General features: G+C 32.8%; 1 protein-coding gene across 1 annotated transcript in view; it reads left to right on the top strand.

Annotated features, from left to right (window-relative positions):
• Positions 1 to 207: 207 nt before the first annotated feature.
• Positions 208 to 25,208, top strand: part of LOC145324778 (uncharacterized) — a 37,862-nt gene continuing 12,861 nt past the window's right edge. Inside the window, exons 1-3 of the mRNA XM_080167414.1 lie at positions 208 to 991; positions 14,163 to 14,318; positions 20,100 to 20,294. Coding sequence (XP_080023540.1) covers positions 503 to 991; positions 14,163 to 14,318; positions 20,100 to 20,294 — 840 coding nt within the window. The 5' untranslated portion in view covers positions 208 to 502. The remainder of the gene's footprint in view (positions 992 to 14,162; positions 14,319 to 20,099; positions 20,295 to 25,208) is intronic.

The raw sequence follows: 25,208 nt of genomic DNA on the forward strand, positions 1-25,208 counted from the left end.
TTTAAGATGTTGATTAAAAGCGTCATTACTACGACATAATTTGTTATTTATTTTAATAAATTGTGTAAATTTGAAAAGTTAATTTCAGAACAATTAGACTCCAAATGTACATTCATCTAACTATTGTTAACTTGTTATTGCTGCGCTATTTATAGTCAATAATATCCTTGTTTTGTATATAAAGTTATGAGACTTGATTTCAGATAAGATGCATGCATGGAGCTAATATTGTTGTAAAATTCTGTGTGACAGCGCGGTGGCCAGTGGTGACATAGTTTCCCCCCCTCCCATCTCTCCAGCCATAACATGAACACAGTGACATATTATATAGTTATATTTTCACAATAAGATGCCTTGATCCTAAAAAAAATCCGTTAAATATTAAACATGAAGCCTTCTAAAGTGAAGAGAAGGTTTGCGCATTATTATTGTGATGGAAAGGAGCGGCGCTAACAAGCATAATTAGCAATAAGCGCAACTACGACGCGACACGCACTACAAAATGCCGCGCTCCTTTGCCACCTTTGAGCGCAACGACCGCGGCTCGCTGTCGCGCGTCGGGCCGGACCGCGGCGGCAGCCTGTGCACTACGACGGACCGCGCCTCGTTGAGTCGGGCCAGCGTCGGCAAAGGCAGCCTCGGCCGCTTTTCGGTGGCCACCGACGTGTCGGCCAGCTCGGCGGCCACCCGCCACTGGGTCAACTCGGTGTCGGACATCTACGGCCCCGACGAGATTGAGGAGCTGCTGCAGGACCTGAATCGACTGGAGTTGACGGCTTTCGAAAAGAATGACTATCGAGAGTTTGACATTGACGGGTCCCTGGTGTCGGGCATGGAGCTCTACACTGGCGTGGTGCCAGGTGGTGGTGTACCTAGATACCCTGAGCACCATCACCACCAGGCTGCTGCAGAGACCGCCAGGGTGGACCCGCCTAGTCCCGCCTTGTCCTCCAGGTCATGGGATAGTCATACACACTACCAACAGTTTAAGGCAGGGCAAACATTCAGCATACAAAAAAGATATTTTTTTAATTCTAAACAGAAGAAAAAATAATCCAAATAAATAAAAATCTTATAAGGAAAAATATCTTCCTATTAAAAAGTTAGAATGATAATTTTTATTCTTAAAGAAAATTTTCGCGAATTAGTCATCCTTGAAAATGTAAGATGATTAAAGTCCCTTGACAGATTATGACGTCATCCGATAAAATAACCAATGAGAGGCAAGTATAAATTTTACCATTGGTCAATCACAGTGTATACTGGCCTCTCATTGGCTATTCTATCGTATGACGTCATAATCTGTGGAGGGATTTTAATCATCTTCCCTCCACTTTAAGATTATTAAATATTTTACGACAAAATTCATTATTTTCCAAATTGTTCTTTTTATTTAATAAATATATTTTAAACAAGGATGACAACATCCATAAAAGGGAAGCACTGAAATGGAAGGACAAACGAACATCAACACTTTTAGATTGTCAGAACTGTATTAGCAGAATGTTAAATGCATCAGTACAAACAATATTTCAAGTAAATTTGTTGCAAAACTGCATAAATAAATGATACTGTTTAAGCACATACTTACATTTGGGACTTGTTATAGAGTTGCTTCGCTTATAAGATTGTACCTTGTTGGAATAGGAATAAGTTTTTTTTTTAAATCAGAAGAATTCGATAATTTTAACATACAAAAATTTGTTATCAAAAAAGTGAAAAATCGATATGTTTAAAATGGACGTACGGACATTCTGGTATTAATTATAGAGTTGCTACGCTTTCTAAATTGTACCTAACTACTACAGGAATCATCATGCAAAGTTTGGAATCGATAGAACAATTCTAACCTGATTAAATTAACGAAAAGAGCTAACTGTGACGTACGTACGGACGGACCGACCCTAATTATAGAAAAGCTTCGCTTTAAAAATCCACAAAATGAATAATCTTTCTATTCAGTAAAAAATGAATACTTGAAAGCTGCCACGAACAGATACTAATCCTCATAAATAAAGTAACAGAATGTCTTTCTGTCTAGTGTATTTGTGGGTAGCGAAGGATTTTTGCTACCTGCTGAACCGATATGGTTTTCCTTTACAAGGTGGCTTTTTATAGGTTTCTTTTGGGTTGGGTTCATCCAGCTTAATAAGAGGAATCGCCCCTTCCCCCTCAACAAAAAAATATACCACTTTTCTTTCCTATCTCCCCTCCTCTTCCAAGTGCCTCTAGAGGCCTCTAGGGGCGTACCTGCTAGTTATAAATAAAAAAAAAATTTTGCGCTAAAAATATCTGAATATATATCAATCTCCATGTAATTGGTTAGTTCTGATAAATATTTTCCAATTAAGAAAATTAAGTTAATTAAGAAAAGAAAAAATCTATTAGATTAATCAAGTTGTCTAATTTTGATTAAATACGCCAATAATATGTTTATTATTTCTTACTTTGACAAAAAAATTTGTTTTTTTTTCTCATATTCTTATCTGTATTTTACTTTACTGCTATTTTTCATATATTATACTAGACTTGCTGCTCTACTTATGTGTTTTATTGTCTATGTCTGTCCGTCCCATAGAATAAGAATAGAATTTATAATTTTTAAGGGTCAGCCAAATGGGTACAACCCCTCCCCCCCCCCCTACCTCAAGTTCATGTATGGATGTAGTTGCTAGTATGAGTATGTATAATCAGCTGTTTAAAAACAGCATAGGAGCGAAACCTTTCATATAAATGCAGAGATCAATAATTTTGGTACATTTTTGAAAAGCAAGTTGCTTACTTAATTAAAATTTTTAAGGCTTTGCACATAAAATTCAATTTTAATCCATTGTGAAAAGGGTAAAGAAAGCTGGATACCGGCTACATGGCTTTTAGTAAATTATTGCAAAAGGAATTTATTTTGAATATTTTTTCAGAATAATTACTTAAATCATGTGATTTACTAACAGCCTTATAGCCGTTTTGGTCTTTCAAATGTTCCAATTTTAATTCAGGCTAGCCAGGCAGAATCTTCTACCTGGATTCTATTCTATACTTTATCTTCTTTGGTCCGTCCATCAGTCAATCCGCAAGTCAGTTTGTATCTCAATGGGATAATTGTGATTTTCTCAGCTGCTAATGAAGATAGACTTCTGAAATTTTTATTTAAGATTCCTATAACATGTGGACATGTATTACATTGTTTTGTACGTCTATCTGTCCGTCAGGCATAGATTTTTTAAAGGTTTCGTGAATTTTTTTTATATGAGAACTAAGCATCTGCTCTATAATTCAATTTGTCCGTTTGTCCAATCCATGATTATTTGTGCTTCGCTACTTATGGATGTTGTCATCCTTGTTTCCTACTACAAATTGATTAGAATAATTTATTTGTATAGAACCTACAACAGATCGGTGAATCAGAATTTATCTAAGTTAGAAATCTCTTTCGTTGCTCATTTCTGCTGAATCTACAAAAGCCAATATTTGGATCCCGTGCAGTTGGTGGTATAAGGTTGATGAAATTGAAACCTTTAAAAAATGTTATAGGCTGCTAGCAGCCAAACGGCTTAACGTACATATTATGTTCAATGTTACACATAGTTTTAATGAGCAATGATGGTCTTTAAAACATAAATATATCTTAAGTAAAACAGCACAAAAATATACAACAACAAAATTGACAAAGCCCAGTAGATATTTCTGTTAATTTTTACCTGTGAATTACCTCTCAGGGGCGAGGCGAGGCTTTAGAAGGATCCTTTTCACGTCAGCCTTGAACATAAACAGTAAGATATATAAGTTTTCCGGAATTTTAAAGTTAGGGGGAGATTTGAAATCTGCATCAAATTTTGAGGATTTTTTATAAAATTCGTTTTTTCTATAATTCTTTATCTAAAAGCGGAAATGCAATTTAAGTTAATTAATTTTGGCATCTGTGATTGGTGGATTTAAAAAATCTGCGCTGTGATTGGATGGCGTACATCATTCAACCAATTAGAGCGCAGGTAGTTTAAAATCCACCTATCCTATTGGTCAAAATTAATTAACTTAAAATGCATTTCCGCTTTTAGATAAAGAATTATACAAATTTTAAAAAAATCTTCAAAATTTGATGCAGATTTCAAATATCCCCATAACATTAAAATTCCGGAAAACTTATATATCTTAATAAACAGCGTCATAGGAGTGCTGGGTAACGCGCTCATGCGCCAAGTGAAATTCATATCCTAAAAATATTATATTTATATCGTGTTTCTTAGCCTGAGTTTTCGTTCACTGTCAACTGTTTATGTCTTTATGTCCTATCTTGAGAAATTCTTGTAATTTTTAGGCATTCACAAGCCATTAAATCAAAGTTTAAATATAACATATGATGTGTTTGCCGTTTGGCCGCCAATATTATATTAGTTCTTTATAAAGAAATTTTCATGTTCAGAAAAATTTTACCGTTTCCTGCATTAGATCCCAATATTTTGCGAGAAAAATAAGGAATATTCTACATTTTCTTTTAGCAATATCTCGGTGCCGTTATCTTTAATAACAACTGTACGTTCAACATTGAGGAGAAATTGAAAAAGTAATATTTTTATTTCAATCTTTTGATCTTTGGTTTGGTATATTTTATCTCTTTTGATTGATAATATGTAAATCAAAGGCGTAGAGGGGTGGAGGGGTTGTAAAATTAGAATTGGATAGGACTGCCTTTCCCTTTTTTCACCCCACAAGGCATCACATCCCTCTGGTGAATCCCAGTGCACGATACTGCCTAAATTAAAAATCTAACGGTTAATGTTATTTTTGAGTATTTTAGTTCGGTAGCCGCAGCCGCCCGTCTATATGCAATAATATTGGGTATAGCCCCTTTTTTTGCAACGCCTCTTAAGGGGCGTTTTGTCGTATTTCCACAGTAGCTTTTCCCCTATTTCTAGTCACTGCTGGGGGCTCTAACTCTGAGAGGCCAATTTCCTAACCCTGCGGGGCAATCACATAACCCAACTTAACCTAAAATAACCCATAAAAACTAATGTGAAAATACGACGAAACGAAATTTTTAGTAACAATTAACCCTACGATGAGTCGTGACGAAAGATAATAGCTTGGAAATTAATTGGGGAAGTGGAGGAGGGGGAAATAATAAATAATATATTTTTTATACTAAACCATAAAAAGATGCTTTGTTACATAGATTTTTGTTTTTATAACTAAATATATGCAAAATAAACAGAAATTTGGGAATATTTTTTTTACAGTGTAAGTCCTATATATCAGAGAGAGAAGGGACAATGAGCTGTTTATTACACTAGTCCTCATAGTTTTTATAAAATTTTGTAAATCGTTGGCTCAATAACTACTATTTCAACTACTTTAACTCTAATGAAGGGGTGATTTTGTTTATCACCATTGAGGATGTAAATGAATTTATCGGCCATTGTCTTATCCCTTTAGTTCCCTGACTATGTATGTAAGCATCAATTTGTACAGATTGTACAGCTCTGAGGTGGATTCTTAAAATCCTTCAAAATCGCATAAAAAATCTACAAAAATTAAATAAAATTATAAAAGGGTTATTGAGATTTTGTTAAATTTTTATGGATTTTTAAAATAATTTTGGAGGATTTTTACAAAAACAATTGAGCCTCACCAGCGACCCTATTTTTGATTTTAAGAATCCAGCTCTGGAATGTATTGTATGTATCTAAAACATGATAGATATCCATCAGTATTACACAGTTCAACATCTTCTTTTTATTATTTTAGAGTTCTTTTATAAAAGAGGAAAATATGTTACTTTAAGATTACATCTATAAATCTGTTATAATTACAAGAATTGGTATTTTCATTAGAACTGGTAATATGACTGAATCTGAAGCTTTTGAACCAATTATCCATAAATAAAATCAATATTTCTATTTTATTTTTTTTTATGAAAGGTAAAAGTTTATAATTAAAATAAGATTTTTTAAATATGAGCCCTAATAAATGTTTAAGTATAGATGTATAAACCAGATAACTACCTGCCCCAAGTGGTAGGGTCCCTGCTCTGTGGGCAGAGATATATATCTATGTACCTCAAGCTATTCTTCCTTATTAAATAAAGTAATTGACTTCATTTTTTTAGGAAAGCTTCACTTAGGAGCTGGGATGGTTTTAGGCTGTTTTGTCTTTAGATTTCATTCTTGGAAAAGTTTTTGGCTATTATTCTGCCAATTCTTTACCCCTTGATACTAGAGGAGCAGTCACTAGTTTACTTTAATACCATTTTCTACATATGTACTTAAAGTAATTAAAACGATGAAATGACATAAATCATATTTTTAGACACCTTGACTTTAGAATTACCTTTGATTTTGTTGTAAGTATAAAAGTAATTTAAATACAAACCAATTTAGTAATGATTTTCTCGTATTCATTCGAATCCGGTGGATAGGAACCGGTTCTCATCCATATGAAAAAACTATGTCTAGCATCGTATTATGTCCAGTTTTCTAAGAATATAAAAATCTACAATCATAAGATTAAAACCAGTTTTTTAGCCCGTGCCTTCGGCACCTCGGGGCTAAAACCACTGGTTTTAATTTTATAATTGTACATTCTATATCCGCGGAAAGCGATTTATAATACGATGAAAGAAATAAAAATTAAACCCCCGCTACATATCTATTATAAATTTGTATTTCAGCTTTAAACATAAGCAAAGCGAAAAATAATTCATAAAATATTTGCCATAGCAACTGGAAAACTAGAAAAGTATCCCCTTACCTCCCCTCTTTTCTCTTATTAGTAGCGAAGCTACTCTATAATTCCAAATGTCTGTCCGTCTGTCTGTCTGTCTGCAGACACGGTAAGGGGGAAAATTGATTTTCTCGGTTCCTATTCAAGATAGACAGCTGAAATTTTTAGTGAAGATTCCTGTGACATATCACCGTCTAATCTATACATTGTTTTGTACATCTGTCTGTTATTTGGGGTGCTAGATCAAGTTTTTGTGATTTTCTCAACTCCTTTTCAAGATAGAAGGCTGAAATTTTTAAGGATTAATTAATCTTACATTCTACATGTTTTCACTTAGTTTTATCAAGATTCCTATTGTATGACACTGCTCTATAGTAAATTTTTCCCGATATCCATATAGAATTTTTGAGCTTCGCTACTTATGGATGTTGTCAACCTTGTTCTTTCTAGTATTCTGTATCTGACATTTTGTTATGAAGAAATTGAGTTATTCATCTCAATTACACGCACATACACGACAGCTTAATCTGTAAGATAAACAGATTTAAACATTCACCACAGAGAGCTACCCAGCCATTCTATGCGGGCTCTACATAGTAGAAACAGGTTGATTATAAAATTGTAGAATAGATAAGTTTTAACATTTAATTAATTAATTAATATAAGAATTGATATTTTACATTTTTTAGGGAAAATTTTTTTTTGGCAGAATTTGAACTAAGATTATTTAAAGTTAAATGCGCAAGCTCCAAGCCAGCTTTAACTTTTTTTAGCGCATTATTTGCTAAGCAAGAAGGAAAATTGTATTTCATTCTAAACTTTATAGTTAAAATCTATTTTTCTGTGCAAAAGTGTCCCAATTAGTCAATTTTACGGTATTTACAGCTGACACAAAACTATGTATATGTACATGTGGTACATATTGAGAAGGAACTATATTGTAAAAATAGACATACTATATCTAGATTACCCGTCTGGCCCATTTTTTCATCAAATCTAAAAAGGAACATTTCTAGCAGACAAAAGAATTGTTTACTTTCGACTCAAGGCAAAATTATTTTTGTGAAAAATCCTCCAAAATCACATTATAACTCTTTTATGATTTTATTTAAGTTTTGTTGATTTTTTTATGCGATTTTGGAGGATTTTTTACAAAAATAGTTTTGCCTCACCAGCGAGTAGCGAATGTTCCTCGAATTCTCCTTTTGTTGGAATCAGACATTGTGTCTCTTGAGTAATCTCTCTACTATTGTAAATGAATTGTCAAACCTTGGAAACTTTTCTGGCACCATTTAATCAAATTCCTGTATTTATTGGCAGCGCAGCTTCTTTATAACTAACTTTGTCTTTCTGACAATACTAACGCCAATGTGATAACATGATTTGTTGATATTAAAGATAGCTAGCTATATTTTCTCTTATCAGTGATCTTCTACGCTATAACTTGATCAGCTTGCTTTTTATCAAAAATATGACCAATAATAGGCCAGTTTTAATTGTAAATGACTATTGGTAAAATGTATACTGTCCTAACATTGGTCATTTGTATTGTATGACGTTATTTTTTAGGCATTATAAGCTACTTCTCAGTGCTTTGTTAACTTTGGATGTTATCACCCTTGTTTTTATTGTCTGTGTTCAGTTCATATGAACCATTTTATTGAGAAAAAAAAAGTGAAAATAAAAATATAAATACCTGCAGGTTCTGTAGTGATGTCGATATAAAAGGAAAATGCTCTTTTTATTTGGCTCATGGATAAATAACAATAGGTGAGGCCAGAAATTAAGTAGAAAATATAACCTGTTTCTTTTAACTAACCTTTGAAAATGTAAGATTATACATACACAAGATAAAACTATTTTAAGATTCTTTTTGGATACAACAACTTCTATAAGTTAACTATAGTTTTAATAAATAAATCCTTATGAAGATTTAATATTGTTCATTGAACTAAAGATATTTTTTTTGGTCGAAAGTTCTTTTAATAATGTAGTAAACCTTGTTTAATCTACTTTAATGGAGTATGTACAGAGAAACCTTAATTGTCGAGTAGCTGTGCTTTTTAAACCTATGAATAATTATCAAAATTACATATGATTTATAATGATTAAGCATTAAAGTTTCATTTTAATTTTACTCCAGCCTTATATTATTTATATTTAAGTATGACAACATCCATAAGTAGCGAAGCATAAAAAATCATGGATGGACACACAGACAAAGTGAGTTATAGAGTAGATGTTCAGTGTTCATAAAAGAAAGAAAGAGAGAGAATATGTTGATTAAGTGTTTATTATTATATTGGATTTTAAGCTTTCATACTTTGATCTCTAAGTATACCCAAGCACTAAGATGAAAGGGTAAATAAAATTAAAGAGGATGGAAGTAGGGTTGGGCCGGATATCCGGCGGCCATTTTCAATATCCGACCGAATACTGGATATTGTAACTATCCGGATACCGGATATCCGGCTGATTTATATTACCGGATACCCGGATATGCGGCCGGATATCCGATAATTTGCCGGATATTCGGTGCTGGCCAGACATTCGGATATTCGGCATAAGAAAACAGTCGGATATCCGGCCCAACCATAGATAGAAGGACAGTATTTACTGGAACATTTGCGTCAGACCTGACCAGTTTTTGCCACCAATATTAATTAAGGAAAGAAGAGGCAAAAATGTATATACAATATACTCTTACACACACACACACACACACACACACACACACACACACACACACACACACACACACACACACACAAACACACACAATCACACTTACATACATGTTCTGCATTACAGAACCTTTATTATTGCACAGCTTCCAAAGAATTTTCCCATCTGTATCTTTATTGTTATAACCTTTGCTTTATAAAACACACATTCTACCATATTATTAGCAGCGAAGCTACTCTGTACAACACTCTGTGAGTGAAGGTCTGTACGGCCTTTCGTGACTTTTATTTGTGATAATTAATTTTTTGTGTAGATTCATCTGAATAACTTTTTTAGCTGTAATTAAAGATCAAAGAACTTCTTATAATATTCTTTATAATACACTTGTTCCACCAAATAAATAAATTATTCTTATTTCTGAGCTTCGCTTCTTACGGATGTTATGTGTTATATTCTTTATTTGAAAACACAGAAAAAGATTTATAATTTAGAAAAAGGTTGAGCAAGTCATTCTGAAAATGCACTTCATATTTTAGGAGCAAAGGTGTTTAATAACTTACTTTTGTTCTAATGATCATTGTTAAGATAAGACTTTTGGGTATAGTCCCTTTCGTGACAACGCCACTTAATGGGCGTTTCGTCGTATTTTCAGATTAGCTTTTAATAGGTTATTTTAGGTTAGGTTATGGTTGGGTTAGGCAATTGGCCACGCATGGTTAGAGCAACACGCAGGTGCCATAAATAAAATAAAAGCTACTGTGAAAATACGACGAATCGCCCCTAAAGAGGCGTTGCTACGAAAGGGAATATATCCAGACTTTTGTATTACTAGAATATAAAGATTTCCCAAAAAAAGAAACATTTCTATCCATTCCTTTTATTTTGTCTTGGCTACTTGTAAGCAGGGATATAAGGATAGTAAAATAGGAGACTTTTTAATCTTAGTTTCACTAATATTATGCTTGTCTATATAACGTTTAAGCAGCTTACACGTGGCTTAAAACAAATAAACAAAGAAAAGAAAATAACAGATCTATAGTATAGATGTATTTACAGATAACTACCTCCCTTCCTTTTTCAATATTCTTATTCGTCTGCTACCAAATTATTTTCTGCTACTTGGCTGTGTTAACCCATTAGTGCCGAACTTCCCCCCTGTCGTCAGAATCACTTGAAATTTTAAACACAGCTTCCTTAAGGGATTGTAAGACATTTGTTTTTTTTGGTTTTTTTGATTTGTGGCATACCAAAGAAGTTTTTTTTTGCGTCGTTTCCGACGCATTCGGACTAATCATTTTTCCCATGCGTCTATTATGTACCATATCGGACTAATCATCTTAGGCTTTTACTGTATAATCTATTAGTTGCTTCGCCCCTAACCTCTAGGGTGGGTGGGGAATGTCAGAAAAATAGCATAAAACCATCCCAAGATATTTATAAAGCTTTCCTGATAAGTAAAACCAATTCAGACCCGAAATTTCTATAATCTTTAGCTTCAGACAAAAACCTTACTACTTTATAGTATGGAACACTATACTAGTAGCGGCTTCGCCCTTAGAGGCATCCAGGGACCCTTGAGTTTGGGGGGAGTCAAACCCCCTCTTTCAATTACAGTTTTTAAAGAAAAATTTTTAAAAAATAATGAGAGGGGTTTATTATTTTCTAGGGGTGATTTCTCCTAGAGCGGTTGTGGTACTCTCCCCCAAAATAGTTATAAACCTTACCAGGTCCTATGAGAAGCTAAAATGTAAAGGAGAACCATATCGGTTCAGTGGTTAGTGAGATCCCTTAGTACACACAGACACATGTATGTAGAATGTATTTAGATCCTGTTACTTTATTAAAAGGATACATAACACAGATACTCTACAATCAGTGTCTGTCTGTACGTCCATTCGTCTGTATAAAACAATTCAGAATATAATTATTTGGTACTAGTGGCTACGCCCCTAGAGGCCTTTAGGGGCACTTGAGATGGGGAGAGGTCATTGAATTCTACAACAATATTTTTTATTTTAGATTTAAAAAGAATTAATTTCATTAAGTTTATTCTATTTTTTCTTGTGTTGGGGGTCTTTTTTAAGTGGAGATTTCTCTTTGGAGGGTGGTGGTACTCTCCCCCAAAATATTTATAAACCTTACCAGGTTCTATGAGAAGCTACTATGTAAAGGAGAACCATATCGGTTCATTGGTTAGTGAGATCCCTTGGTATACAACACACAGACATATGTAGAAAGTATATCCTGTTACTTTATTAAAAGGATACATAACACAGATACTCTACAATCAGTGTCGGTCTGTACGTCCATTCGTCTGTATGAAACAATCCAGAATATAATTATTTAGTACTAGTGGCTACGCCCCTAGAGGCCTTTAGGAGCACTTGAGATGGGGAGAGGTCATTGAATTCAACAACAATATTTTTTATTTAAAAAGAATTAATTTCATTAAGTTAATATTCTATTTTTTCTTGTGTTGGGGGGTCTTTTTCAAGGGGCGATTTCTCTTTGGAGGGTGGAGGTAACCTCCCCAAAAATAGTTGTAAACCTTCCTAGGACCTAGATGCCTCTAGGGGCGTAGCCGCTGCTTGTATTGTATTCCATACTATAAAGTAGTAAGGTTTTTTGGCTCAAGCCAAAGATTACAGAAATTGAAGGTCTGAATTGGTTTTACTTATCAGGGAAGCTTTATAAATACCTTGGGATGGTTTTAAGCTATTTTCCTGACATCCCCCACACGTCCTAGAGGTTAGGGGCGTAGCAACTAGTAGATTTTAGGAGATTATAAAGTAAAATTCTAAAATGATTAGTCCTATAAGGTCAAAAAGGACGCAATGGCTAAAATGATTAGTCCGAATGCGTCGAATACGACGCACAACAATTTATCAAAAAAAAGTATGTAAACTAACTAAAATTAAAGAAAACTTAGCAGAAACTAAAAATATATAACAAATGCTATAATTAATTATAAATAAGTATGTTTTAATTCTTTAAAAGAAAAAAGTTAGACCTGGTGTGGAAATTTTTTCCTATTTTTTCCACTTCTGCCAAGAAAATATGATTTCATCTGGTCATCGAATGAAGTGAGAGGCCAAGCAATGTAGAGGACAAAACTTGAAGCTCTATTCAGTTATTTACAAACATTTAAAAGGACAGCATAAAAAAATAGAGTGATAGTATAGGTTTGAATTTGTGCGTCGTTTAAGACCCTATTGTCAATAATGGGTTAATATAAGCGATACCGTTGGTTGATTTTCATAGAAAGGTTGCACAAGGTGGTTGCAATGAGGGAGATACAGTAATTTAACCCTTTCTCCCTCTAGTGTTTTACTCTAATATCTTACTCTCAATGACACGTGGCTTGAAACAAATGTATACAAAAAATTGCAATATAACTCTAAAATAAGGAAGTAAAATATCTTTTGTTTATTTATATATTCCTGTATCCCTGAAAAGATGTGAGTGTGTGTGTGTGTGTGTGTGTGTGTTTATATCAGATTGGCATGAGACACATGATCTTAATGAGAGAATATACATTTAATACCTATATAGTACACGATATATGTAAGGGCATATTGAAGAATAATTAATAGGTAATAATTCTATTATAGAAAGTAGTAAGCTTCTTTTTGTCTGTATCGAAGGATCTCGCAAATCACTGAACCGATATGGTTCTCCTTCAAAGGCTAGTTCTTATAGGTCCTTAGATGGTTTTAGGTTAATTTATTTTATTAATTACTCGGGTATAGTCCTTTCCACGACATCTCTCCATAAGGGGCGATTCGTCGTATTTTTAAAATGGCTTTTTATAGGTTATTTTAGGTTAGGTTAGGTTAGGTTATATTGTGTTAGGTGATTGCCCCACAGGGTTAGGTAATTGGCCCCGCAGGGTTAGAGCCCCCCGCAGGGGCTAGAAATAGGAGAAAAGTTACTGTGAAAAATACCGATTGAGTTCCCCATTTAAAGGAAGCTTTACATAGGTACTGAGGATGTTATTTAATTTATTAGTTTTAAGCCTTGATATTTTATCATCCTATTAATATTACTGGTAGAGGAAGCGGGACAAAGTGTTTCAAAAATCAGCAATGCGACGTCATAAAAATGAGGTAGATGAGAGGAGAAGTGGGAAAGAAAATCCCTAAAAAGAGATGGATAATCCCTCATTTTTATGACGTCACATGGCTGAATTTGGAGACACTTTGTCCCGCTACATATAGATTTTAATAGTAATGTTAGAGTTTATTTTAATTTTCTCTTTACATTTAATTCGATATTTATAACTGATATACTTAAAGAGGACCTAGGACAAACGCAGGAGTCCCAAACGTCGGAGTGGACAAACGTCGGAGTGGAAACTGAACCTAACCTAACTATTTTAAAATATCTTATAGGTTTTTAAATGTCTTACCCCTGCGGAGGGTATATTTGTATATTCATATCTTAACATAACCTAGCCTCTATATAAATACTTAAATATATTAATATTATAACACTCCTGCGTTTGTTCACTCCGACGTTTGGAACTCCTGCGTTTGTCCTAGAACCCTTAAAGACTATTCAAAATTTGCATAATGAATTTTTTAAAAATGTTAATTAAGATACATATTTTTACATTTTAGTATCAAAGCTTTAATCAATGATAGAAAATTAAAAATAAGTTTAAAATTAATGTAAAATTTTTTAGTTTATTATTATATTGAATATTTTTATACAAACTTTAATATAAAAATTGTTTGAATGAATGTTTGTTGATGGTACAGGAGCCCCCTGAAGACTACTGGGGTGAGGGGGGAGGAGGAGAGTACTGGGCCCCCTGTCCTGCCCCCCACCTAGTCCGTCCACTCCAGGCAGCTGTCTGCTATTGTGATATTAGTATCCTTAAAACTCCAAAAACTTTGTTACGGGTCTTAGTTTTGGTAAGTGATATTTTTTTAAAAACAATGCTTTTCCATAATTAGGGCCGATCCGTCCGTGTAACGGTTAGCCTTTTTCGTCAATTTAGACATGTTAGAATTGTCTGATCGATTTTAAACTTGGTGATTCTTATAACAGTTAGATTTATTAGGTTTCCATAGTCTTAAATAGATATGTAATACTAGAAAAAAATAGGAATTGCCCTATATTCAAATCGTTTGATAATGCATTGCGACTCCAAAACTCTTAGTTCATCTAAAATTATCACAATATTTACTCAAAGCTTATCTGAAAATACAATTAAGGGAATATAGCAGTTTCATATCCTTTTCATCTGACAAAAAAAACCTTACAAGTAATATTTGTAATTTTAGAAAAAAATGTTTATTTTTATTCTACATGTGAAGAAAAATATCAAACATTATTGGAAAAATTAAATTATTAAATCTTGAAATTTCTATAACTGTGTATAAAATTTCCATTGAAAAATTAGAATTGCAAGAGGTACAAGAATAAGCCAATGAAAGTTAATATTATCTTTCCCAAGTTTAATACTTAAAAATTACAAAGACTTGACCTTTAAGGATACATACAATATTCTTTTATAACCCTATCCCTGTATCCCATGTACTCTCTGTGATCTTAGATTCTGGTCAAACAATAGAATAAAGAAAATAGGTGAATCTCAATAGGATTTACATTTTAGTTTCAGAAAAGTGTGTAACGTACAAAAATAGCCAAAAACCTGCTAAAAGGCAGTCAGACTGCCAGGGAAATTTATTTTGATATCCTGAACTACTAAGCTTTTGAAGATCGGACTATAAATATAAATAAAATATAGCCTAAAACCTGTTAAAAAGCAGTCCAACCACCATTGATGTTTTATAGTGATTTTCCTTAATGATGAAAATGCTGTCAAAAAGATTCAGCTTTTTATCCCCCTTTCCGAGTCTGACAGACAGACGAACGGACGGACATATGGAATTATAGCTTCGTTACAAAAAACTATGAATGTAAGTAATGTTTAGGCTATTACATGAGAAAAAGGTTTTTAATCTCAGTATTTCGTATCAATTTTCCCACTATTTCATTTGTCAAAATTTATGTTAAATGTTTATAAAACAAAATTGATGAGATCATTTCACACACCTACATCCTGTTACTGTAAACACACACACACACATCCTGTTACTGTAGGATGTCTCTAAGGGTTTATAATGTTCTGATGGTCAGCTCTGTGTCCACACTACACTTTCTCTCTAAGTTGGGAGGTTGAAACGATTTCGCTTTCTTCAAGGGATAATCTTGGATCGTTAGTTCAACAGATTTATAGTATAGATTTATATACAGTCAATTACCTCCCTTCCTTTTTTCAACAACCTTCTTAGTCTGCTTCTAAATTATTTTCTGCTACTTGGCTGTGTTAATATAAGCGACACAATTGGTTGATTTTCAATGACCCAATAGAAAGGTTGCACAAGGTTGTTGCGATTTAAAGATACAGTTATTAAACCCTTTCTCCCTCTAGTGTTTTACTCTAATGTTAGTTTTGCACTCTTAAAAGATTTTAAACCAACTAAAATAAGATTATATTTGAAAATAGATAAAGCTAACTCTTTTAATTACGGTTCTAGACTAGTTGTGCAGACAGTGCTGTTAGCTTATGGTAGCTAGCCGCAATGAAAATTATTTTTGGAAAATAATTACCTTGTCATTTTGTCTTCAGCTATTAATTTTCAAAGATCCACCTTTAAAAGCATTATTTTTTTGATAATAATAACACCAAAAGTCAATAAAGATCATGAGATATTGTTTTTTTTTATTTTTTTGTCAAGGCTAAGTGGGCTAACTTGCCCAATATTTTTGTTCCATAAAATAATTTTCTTTTTTAATACTTTTTGTCTTAATACATACAGTCAACATAAAAAAGAATTTCATTATGCTTTATCTGTATTGTAAATTTTTTTTCTATTAGTAATTGTAGATTTCAAAAGGATTGGAAGGATTTTTGTTAGATTATCTATTTAAGAAAGTATAAATATTTCCACCTACCCAACTGTCTTTACCTTTCAACTGCACACTTTGATTGCAAGTTGCAAAAAAAGAAAATTGAAAATGTGTGAGATTCAGTCACACCTCTCCTTAATAAAAAAAGAAACATTGTTGTCAAAAAATTGGGGCATAGTCACTTTCTTGGCTAAGGGGAGTTTCGTCGTTTTTTTATGGTAGCTTTTGAAGGGTTATATTAGGTTAGGTAATTGTCCCGCAGGGTTAGAGCCCCTATAAATAGGAGAAACTTTACTGCAAAATACGACGTGACGCCCCTGATGAGGCGTTGTCACGAAAGGGACTATAATACCCTAAAATTGGACACACAGAAAACTGTCCCGAATTTGTATTAATTTTGAGGAACAAGACTCCAGTTACGTCATATTTTTCTTTCCCGAAAAAGGGAAGGGGGAAAGAAAAAAAAGGGAAGGGGAGAAGAAAAAAGAGATGGGAGAAAAGGGGGTTTTCCCCATCTTTTTTGAAGAGATTTTCTTCCCCCCTTCCCTTTTTCGGGAAAGAAAAATATGTCGTCACTGGAGTCTTGTTCCTTAAAATTAATACAAATTCGGGACAGTTTTCTGTGTGTCCTAAAATTGTTGTAATGTCAACATAAGCATGTATTTGTAATATCATTATGTCGTCGCTATAATGTCAACCAAGGCCACTTAATATCAAAGCCATATGGTCAACGTAAAAATTTTCACAAAAAAATTCAAAAAGTAGTTTGTTGTTATTATATCAATCACGATTATGCCAACAATTTTGACGGTGAAAGAACAATGGACTCTAAAATCCTTGCTGTACCTTCCTTCCAAATTTTACCATTAATAGTTTGCAATTGAAATAGTAATAAAATTTTGTTAAATTAACAATGCCACTTTTCATATAGTTCTCTAACATAAGGTTAATAAAATTGGACCTTTTCCACCAAAGAATGTGTCCTTACTTTGGTGATTTTAAAAAAAATAGCTAGTCGGTGCTTTTAATAATTGGTAGATGTAAAATGATCCAGAGAATTTAGATATGCAATCGTTTTTTTTCTGTAGGTGTCTTATTTTTGAAGTATTTTAAGTTTTTTAATTAAGTTGGTTTTAAGGTACTAAAATGCAACCAAAAAAGAAGAAAATTGCAATTATGAACAAAAATAGTAAGATATTTAATTTGACTCCTTACTTTTTTGAATTCTGTTGAGTAATTATTAAACTTTAAGAGCTCGTCACGAATGGGTTTTAAAAATCACAATAGTTAGGACACGTTCTTTGAAAAACTTAAATTAACTTCTTATCTAGTTAGTTGGAATTTCTCTAAATTGTAAAAGTATTTTTATTAATTGCTACAGTTAAGATGACTAAGGTGTCTTTTATTGCTCAGAAGGGGTGTGTTCGGAATTAAAGGCATAATATTGGTTTTCAACGTGTGTGTGAGGGTCCACTTAATATTATACTATACCATGCTTACATGTACATTTAGATAATGCAACAAGGACGCTAACACGCCCAAAGAATGGTGTATTTCTACTGTATAATTATTTACTGTCCTATTTCTATCCAAAGTGTTGTTAGTATAAATAAAAAATTAGTAAGTTTTTTTGTCTATAACTCAAGATATTTGAAAATGTTCATCCGAATTTGCTGTATTTTTCCGGAGAGCTTTACAAATGTGTTGAATTGACTTTAAGCTAACCTTCCATGCCTTAACTAATACAATAAAATCATGTTGATGACTTGATTTTTTTTAAAAAGTTTCACTCGTATCCATCCATCTATATTCTTGTGATTATCAAAGTTGGCTGTGGTGCCCCCTTACTCTGATATTTTTGGATGGTAAATAATAGGTTTCTCACAAACACAGACACCGTGTAGAATTGACAAACACATTTTCTGGAGGTTGATTACAAAACTAGCCATATTTACTTTATTACACGTATATAATCAAACATTTGTAATGAAAAGAAATTTTTGGGGGTATTTTTTTTAAATCATCAATGTAAACACTTATCACCTCCATTCTGACATTTGAAAATAATCTGGACAAACGCCCTGTGGGGCGGAGCTATCCTAAAATCTACCTAACCCAAATCGTTAATAAGAACGTTGGAAAGATAGATTATTTTAGCTTTATATCTGTTGATACAGCTAATTTATAATAATACTTACTGCTGCTTTGTCAGACTGGTGTCACAAATTATGTGTTCATTTACAAGGATAACTATACATTCACAATTAAGACTACAAGAAAAATGTTTAAAGCAAACTTTTTATGGATCATATTTCCCTTCCATTCTATTTTACCCAAGGACAATGGCGCTGAAATCAATCTACTGTTTTTTCTTTTCACAATAAACATTGTGTTATTCCATTACATCACTGGGTTATTTTTAGTCATTTTCCATGGAATGTACATCAATTTATCCTCCATTATCCTATCCCATAGATCCCTGGCAGAATCGTTTAAAAATTGGGGGGAACATTTTTTAAAATTTCATTCTCCATTCCCTGCCTCCATGATTTTTACTATACTTTAAATTTTGCCATAAACATTTTGTAACTGTTATAAAAGTTTGTGTCAATTTAAGTCTGACTTTGATAGAATTATACACGACAAACTTTTTTTATGAAGTCATCAAGTTTGAGAGAAGACAATCCATGTTTGGAAACTTTGTGATGTGCTGAATTTTAATCTCCAAATGTGTACGCAGTTTCCGCGGTGTTTCCTCATCCTATTTCAATATTTACTACTAGCTAAGAAAGCTTCAAACTTACAAACCTGCAAAATTTTGAACGTATGAACGATTTATACATTCAAAACTTTAATTTAAAAAAAAAGTTTGAAAGTTTTAAGCTTTTTTACCTGGTAGTTGAGATAGGATGAAAAAAACACCGCGGAAACTGCGTACACATTTGGAAATTAAAATTCAGCACATCCAGTGGAGGCAACATTTATTATGCCAAGTTGCAAAGCTGAAATTGATGTTTTGTTTTTCTCGTATTCATTCGGAACCTGTGGATTAGAACCGAGTTTTATCCATACGAAAAAAACTATGTCTAGCATCGTATTATATCCTTTTTTACGAATATATCCGCGGAAAGCTGTTTATAATACGATGCGAGAATTAAATATTAAAACATTAAAATGTTAAAATTCGTTAATTTGATAAATAACAGAAATGTATTTCAAAAATTAGGAAATTGTTCGAAACCACAAGTTAACTTTAGTATAAATATTAAAATTTTTATCTATGTAAGAATTTAAATCTGTAACCTTTATAATTAAAAGGCTAACCAATTATAAACCTATGTTTTATTATTGACCATAAAAGATCTCTCTTCGCTCAGACCTTGCAAATCTCTGTTCACGCGACATAAAAATTTTTTTTTATTGCTGCGCTCCGTATTATATAACAATTTTTTTCCTGTCATCATAACGATAAAAAAGCTTCTTAAAGGAATGCAGACTTAATAACCAGGGATCTAAAGGGATAAGACAATGGCCGATGAATTGATGTATATCCCGAATTATTATTCACAAAATAACCACTTCTGTATATTACAATTAGTAGTTGAAACGTTTGGACATTCAACTTAATGTACAAACCAATAAAAATTTAATAAAAGTCCCCAAAGTTGCAAACCAATAAGAAGACGTTATTACAACACTTTGGGGACCAGTGTAATAAACAGCTCAATATCCCCTCCCTCCCTGCTTAATAACTAATTAATATTATTTATTTGTAGATAACAAGTGTGGCATGTTTCATAAGCCTCTTAACTGCTGGCACGGCCAAGATTAGTGTCAGCGCCCTCCCACACATCGCCAAGATCCGGCTCCTCATAGTTGTCAGTGTCTTCTCCGCATTCTTCTCCGTGGTTGTCGTGTTCCTCAACATATCCCACCTACACGCCCTCCTTCCAATGGATTATGGAAAAATGGTGAGTAAAGTATTATAGGGCTTGCCAGACGCGCGTCACCCGAGTGTAGGCTTCAATGAAGTCGTCATAAGCTAGTAGACGGGTCTATCTGGGAAGTGTCTTTAAATTGGAAGGACTGATCGAGAGAGAATCATTTTATAACTTTAAAATTCAGCTGCATTTCTAAACCATTAAACATAAGATCCATCTTCTCTTATTTTTTTTCTGGCACACAAGCGGGTTTTAATTTGAGGCTAAGGCGCGGCTGTTACAAAAAAATAGCATGTCCTTGAGAGTGAAGACATGAAAAGCATTTTGTAACCCGAGTAAATGGCCAGCTTGCTGTCTGGGAGTTGTCGGGTTCGAATCTGGACCACACCACGTCATACTAAGGACATTAAATTGTACTTACTGCAGCTATGTCTGGTGTGAGACACCAATAGTAAAAGTAGGGAAAATGTTTTGGCCAATAAACAGCCGCACCTCATTACCATACATAGTTAAGACTTCCAGAGAAGTGTCGTGACATCAAAGGGTTGATTGCCGGTTGGGTATTTTTTTTTACCTAATATGCTTGGATGATTGTGCAACACGTTCAGTTAATGAACGATGCCCTAAAGTCAAAGAGGACTCCGTACTTGCTAGGCAAACCAACTTTTTATTAAAATAAGGATGACAACATCCATAAAAGCGAAGCTCTAAAACGGTAAGATAAACGAACATTAAGTCCTGTAGAGCATCAAAACTAAATTTACAAAATGAAAATATACAAGTTTAGTAAATTAACATAAATTTGTTACAAAACTTCTTAAATACAAAATACTGTTTAAGGACATACTGACATTTTTGGGGCTTGATTATAGAGATGCTTCGCTAATGATATTGAACCTTATTGTAATAGGAATCAGTGCTCCAAAAATCAGATCAATCGGATATATCATATAAAAAATTACTATTAAAAAAAGTTAATAATTCATATGTTTAAAATGTACGTACGGACATTCTGGTAACAATATATTTGCTCCGCTTTCTAAATCGTATCTAACTAATACAGGAATCACCAGGCAAAGTTTGAAATCTATTGGACAATTTTAACATGCCTAAATTAACAAAAAAAAGCTATCCGTCTCGGATGTACGGACGGACGGACGTACGGAGGGACCTATCCTAATTATAGAAAAGTTTCGCTTTTAAAATACTAAGGTGTCATACAGTAAAAATAGAGGATTTTATAATTAATATGTAAGAGGACGATTGCGAAACTAACGATGCTAAAACTTTTTTTCATTCCACATTCATTTTCAGAGTTACTTTATTTGGTTGAAAATCTTTTTTTAAAGTAACGTTTAAGTTAGACGTAAAGAGTAGTTAAGCTACTAAAAAAAATGCATAAGAAAGGTTATTTTGAAATTAAATGCGTTTAGGGCGTTGCTTTGCTAAAAGTAATATGTGTAATTTGTTGTATAACAAGGACGAATTTTCCGAATGTAACGAAATTTTAGAACATCACGGATTACATCAAAATATTAAATTGCCTTACATTAGAGCAAAAAAGTTGGAAGCAAGAAAAAGTGGCTCCACAGATTATGACTTCTTACGATAGAATAGTCAATGAGAGGCCAGTATACACCTATGGTAAAATCTATACTGGCCTATCATTGGTCATTTTATTGTATGACGTAATTTTCTTGGCGGCACTTTACGCTGCCTCCCTTTTCTTATATGTAAATACTATAGATATATGTAAATATTTTTTCTTTAAATCTTTTTTTTTAAGTTGCAATTTGTTAAAAACATAAAACTAAACTAACATTAAATAAATATTCTTTGTATGTTAGTAAGATATTTAAAGTGCCGAAGCAATTAAAATGGTTGTAATTAACTCGGGGATAATAAAACTTTAGTTCCTGATTCTTCACTCCCATCAGGGATCGACAGCCGTTTGGTTTAATAGGGACTCGGATGCGGATTGCTTTAATATAAGGGGCATAATAAATGGCAGCTATCCTTTAAAAATCCGCCAATATGGGCATTTGTAAATTTTACCCAAAAAATGACGGCTGTATGCATCTCATCGAACTAATGCCGCTGCCGATCCCTAACTAAAATCAAGGTAAATGAGAAAAGTTTCTTTTTCAACAATGTCAAAAGGAACAAATTTTCTTGGTCAATATTTAGTAAAACTCATATAATTAAGAATAATTTCTTGTTGATGAAAAATAATTAGGCCTATTTAATATTTAAAACTCTTTTAAATAGTCATGTTTATTTGTGGTATAGGGGCTCTATATTCGAAGGAACATGGAAGGGCAGAAAAATAGCCTGAAACCATACCTACCCAGACATTTTTTTTATGAAAATGTAATAGCCTAAAACAATCCCGGGGCCTATAAGAAGCTTCCATACAAAGAAGCACCATATCGGTTAAGCGGTTGGCGAGATCCTTCGCTACAGACAAAAAAATATTACTACTTAATATAATAGGATTAGAGCCATTATCAAAAACAAAAATAACAGTTAATACAAAAAAAGTTATTTCCAAAGAATAATTATTGAAATTGGTTTGTATAAATGTATATTGAGTAGGAAAATGATTGCAATATGATTTGATAATCCAGTATTTTTTGTGGGGGGGGGGTGGAGATACTCTTCTCCAAAATACCTCAAAACCTTCCCTGGACCTATAAAAAGCTTCACTATAAAGGAGAACTATATCGGTTAGCGGTTTACGAAATCCTTCGCTACAGACAAAAAAAACTCACTACTTCATATAATAGGATTAGAGCTATTATCATAAACAAAAATAACAGTTAATACAAAAAAAAACTTATTTCCCAAGAATAATTATTGAAATTGGTTTGTATAAATGTATATTGAGTAGGAAAATGATTGCAATATGATTTGATAATCCAGTAGCACTTGCCTCACAGACTTATAAAGGGAATATTTACACCATAGAGTAATGCAAATAATCACCAAAAATACAATTTGTTACTAAAATAAAAAACTATATGACATGCAGTTGATGTAGATAGACAAATTTTGAGTAAAATACAAAGTAAGCATCAACAAAAGAATTTCTTTCATAAGATAAAATAAATACAAATTACATTATGATAAAAAAGGATCTAATTTGTGCTTTCTCTCAAACTTGACTCTTAATCATCGAGCCCCCTCCCCATTATTTTTAAATGTTTGCTGTTTGGGGAAAAGGGATCTGGGATTAAAGAGTAGGGAGTAACTTGATTTATAATTATTTACATTCCGTTATTAAATACAGTTTGACTTTTGTAAAGCATTTGATAGTCGATATTATAAGAACAAATGAACACGAAAATATATTTATTTCTGATTCCTTTCATTTTTACTTTGTTGTAAATTAATATTAAATATGATAATAAGATTAATTAAATGATTAATAAGATATAGATCCGGTTTGTATTCAGTTGAAATTAAGCAGCTGTGAAGCAATGAGAAATATTTATAGAAGTGTTATCTTAACAATCATCTCAGTGCATTTTATTAACAGTTATCCTTAAAGGACATATACACTAACAGATTTATAGTATAGATGTATATACAGATAACTAACTCCCTCCCTTTTTCAATGACATTTTTCGTTTGCTACCAAATTGTTTTCTGTTGATATAGTTGACACCATTGGTTGATTTTCAATGACCCAATTTAGAGTCAGCACAATGCGATGGGGAGCTACAGTTATTTAACCCCTTCCCCCTCTAGTATTTTACTCTAATCATACACTACTGCAGTTAAATAAAGTTTATTCAAAAGTCACCTCTTATTCTAATTACTCTATGAGAGAACCACAGTACAAAGCAGGACAATTTAATAACTTTGTAACAAAACTTGTTCAAGTAATAAAAGTCATAACATCTATTCCTTCTTCCTTCCAAGCATAATTTTCATTATTATACTTGCATTATACAATAACAAGGATGACAACATCCATAGATAAATAAATAATGTTACCAAAAAAATTGAAGATATTCCGTTATTAAAACTTTTTTGTGGGGATTTTTCTTGGGAGTGTAATGGTATCTTTTTTTCAAAATCGTTACAAACTTGCCCTTGACTTAGGAGAACCACATTGAAAACCATATCGGTTAAGCGGTTAGCGAGATCCTTTGGTACACACAGGATGGAAACGCTAAAACTTTCCCTGTATCTATAAGAAGCTACATTGTTAAGAAGAACCATATCGGTTCAGCGGTTAGCATGATACAGAAAGACATCCTGTTACTTTTATGTAAGGACTGAAACCCCTAAAATGAAAATCTTCCATATTAAAAATGACTTAATAATAACTATGCTATAAATATCCTGTAAATTAATTAAGACTTTTTTTTTACAAAAATCAGACATATTATTAATAGATTAGCTTCACTCTAAATATTGTATACAACATAATCGACAAAAATATTTTTGAAAATGCTAAGTCATTTATGAGAGTTGCTTTATTACATCAAATGATAATAGTTTTAGTATTGATTACATACATAAAACAATTAGTATAGAAAAATCCTGCTTACACAATAGCAATTATAGAGAAAGACTAAACTACATAACTTTTGAGGAAGACGATTCCTGTGACGTCATATAAAGGGAAAAGAAAAAGGGAAGGGGGGAAGAAAATCTCTTCAAAAGAGATGGGAGAAAACGGAATCGTCTTCCTCAAAAGTGACACAAAAGTTATTTAGTTTAGTCTTTCTCGCAATTATAGAGAGAGAAAGAGAGTATAATATAGAGAAACTAAAGGAAAAAATATGAAGGAAAAATTAAAACAAGGATGACAACATCCATAAAAACGAAGCTCTAAAACGGTAGGACAAACGAACATTACCACTTGTAGAGAGTCAGAACTGAATATTAATGGATAAGTTTATATGTACAAAATTGTAAGTAAATTTGTTGCAA

This window comes from Acartia tonsa, chromosome 1 (assembly GCF_053477335.1).
Source record: "Acartia tonsa isolate MP-2025a chromosome 1, ASM5347733v1, whole genome shotgun sequence".
NCBI classification, from domain to species: Eukaryota; Metazoa; Arthropoda; class Copepoda; order Calanoida; family Acartiidae; genus Acartia; species Acartia tonsa.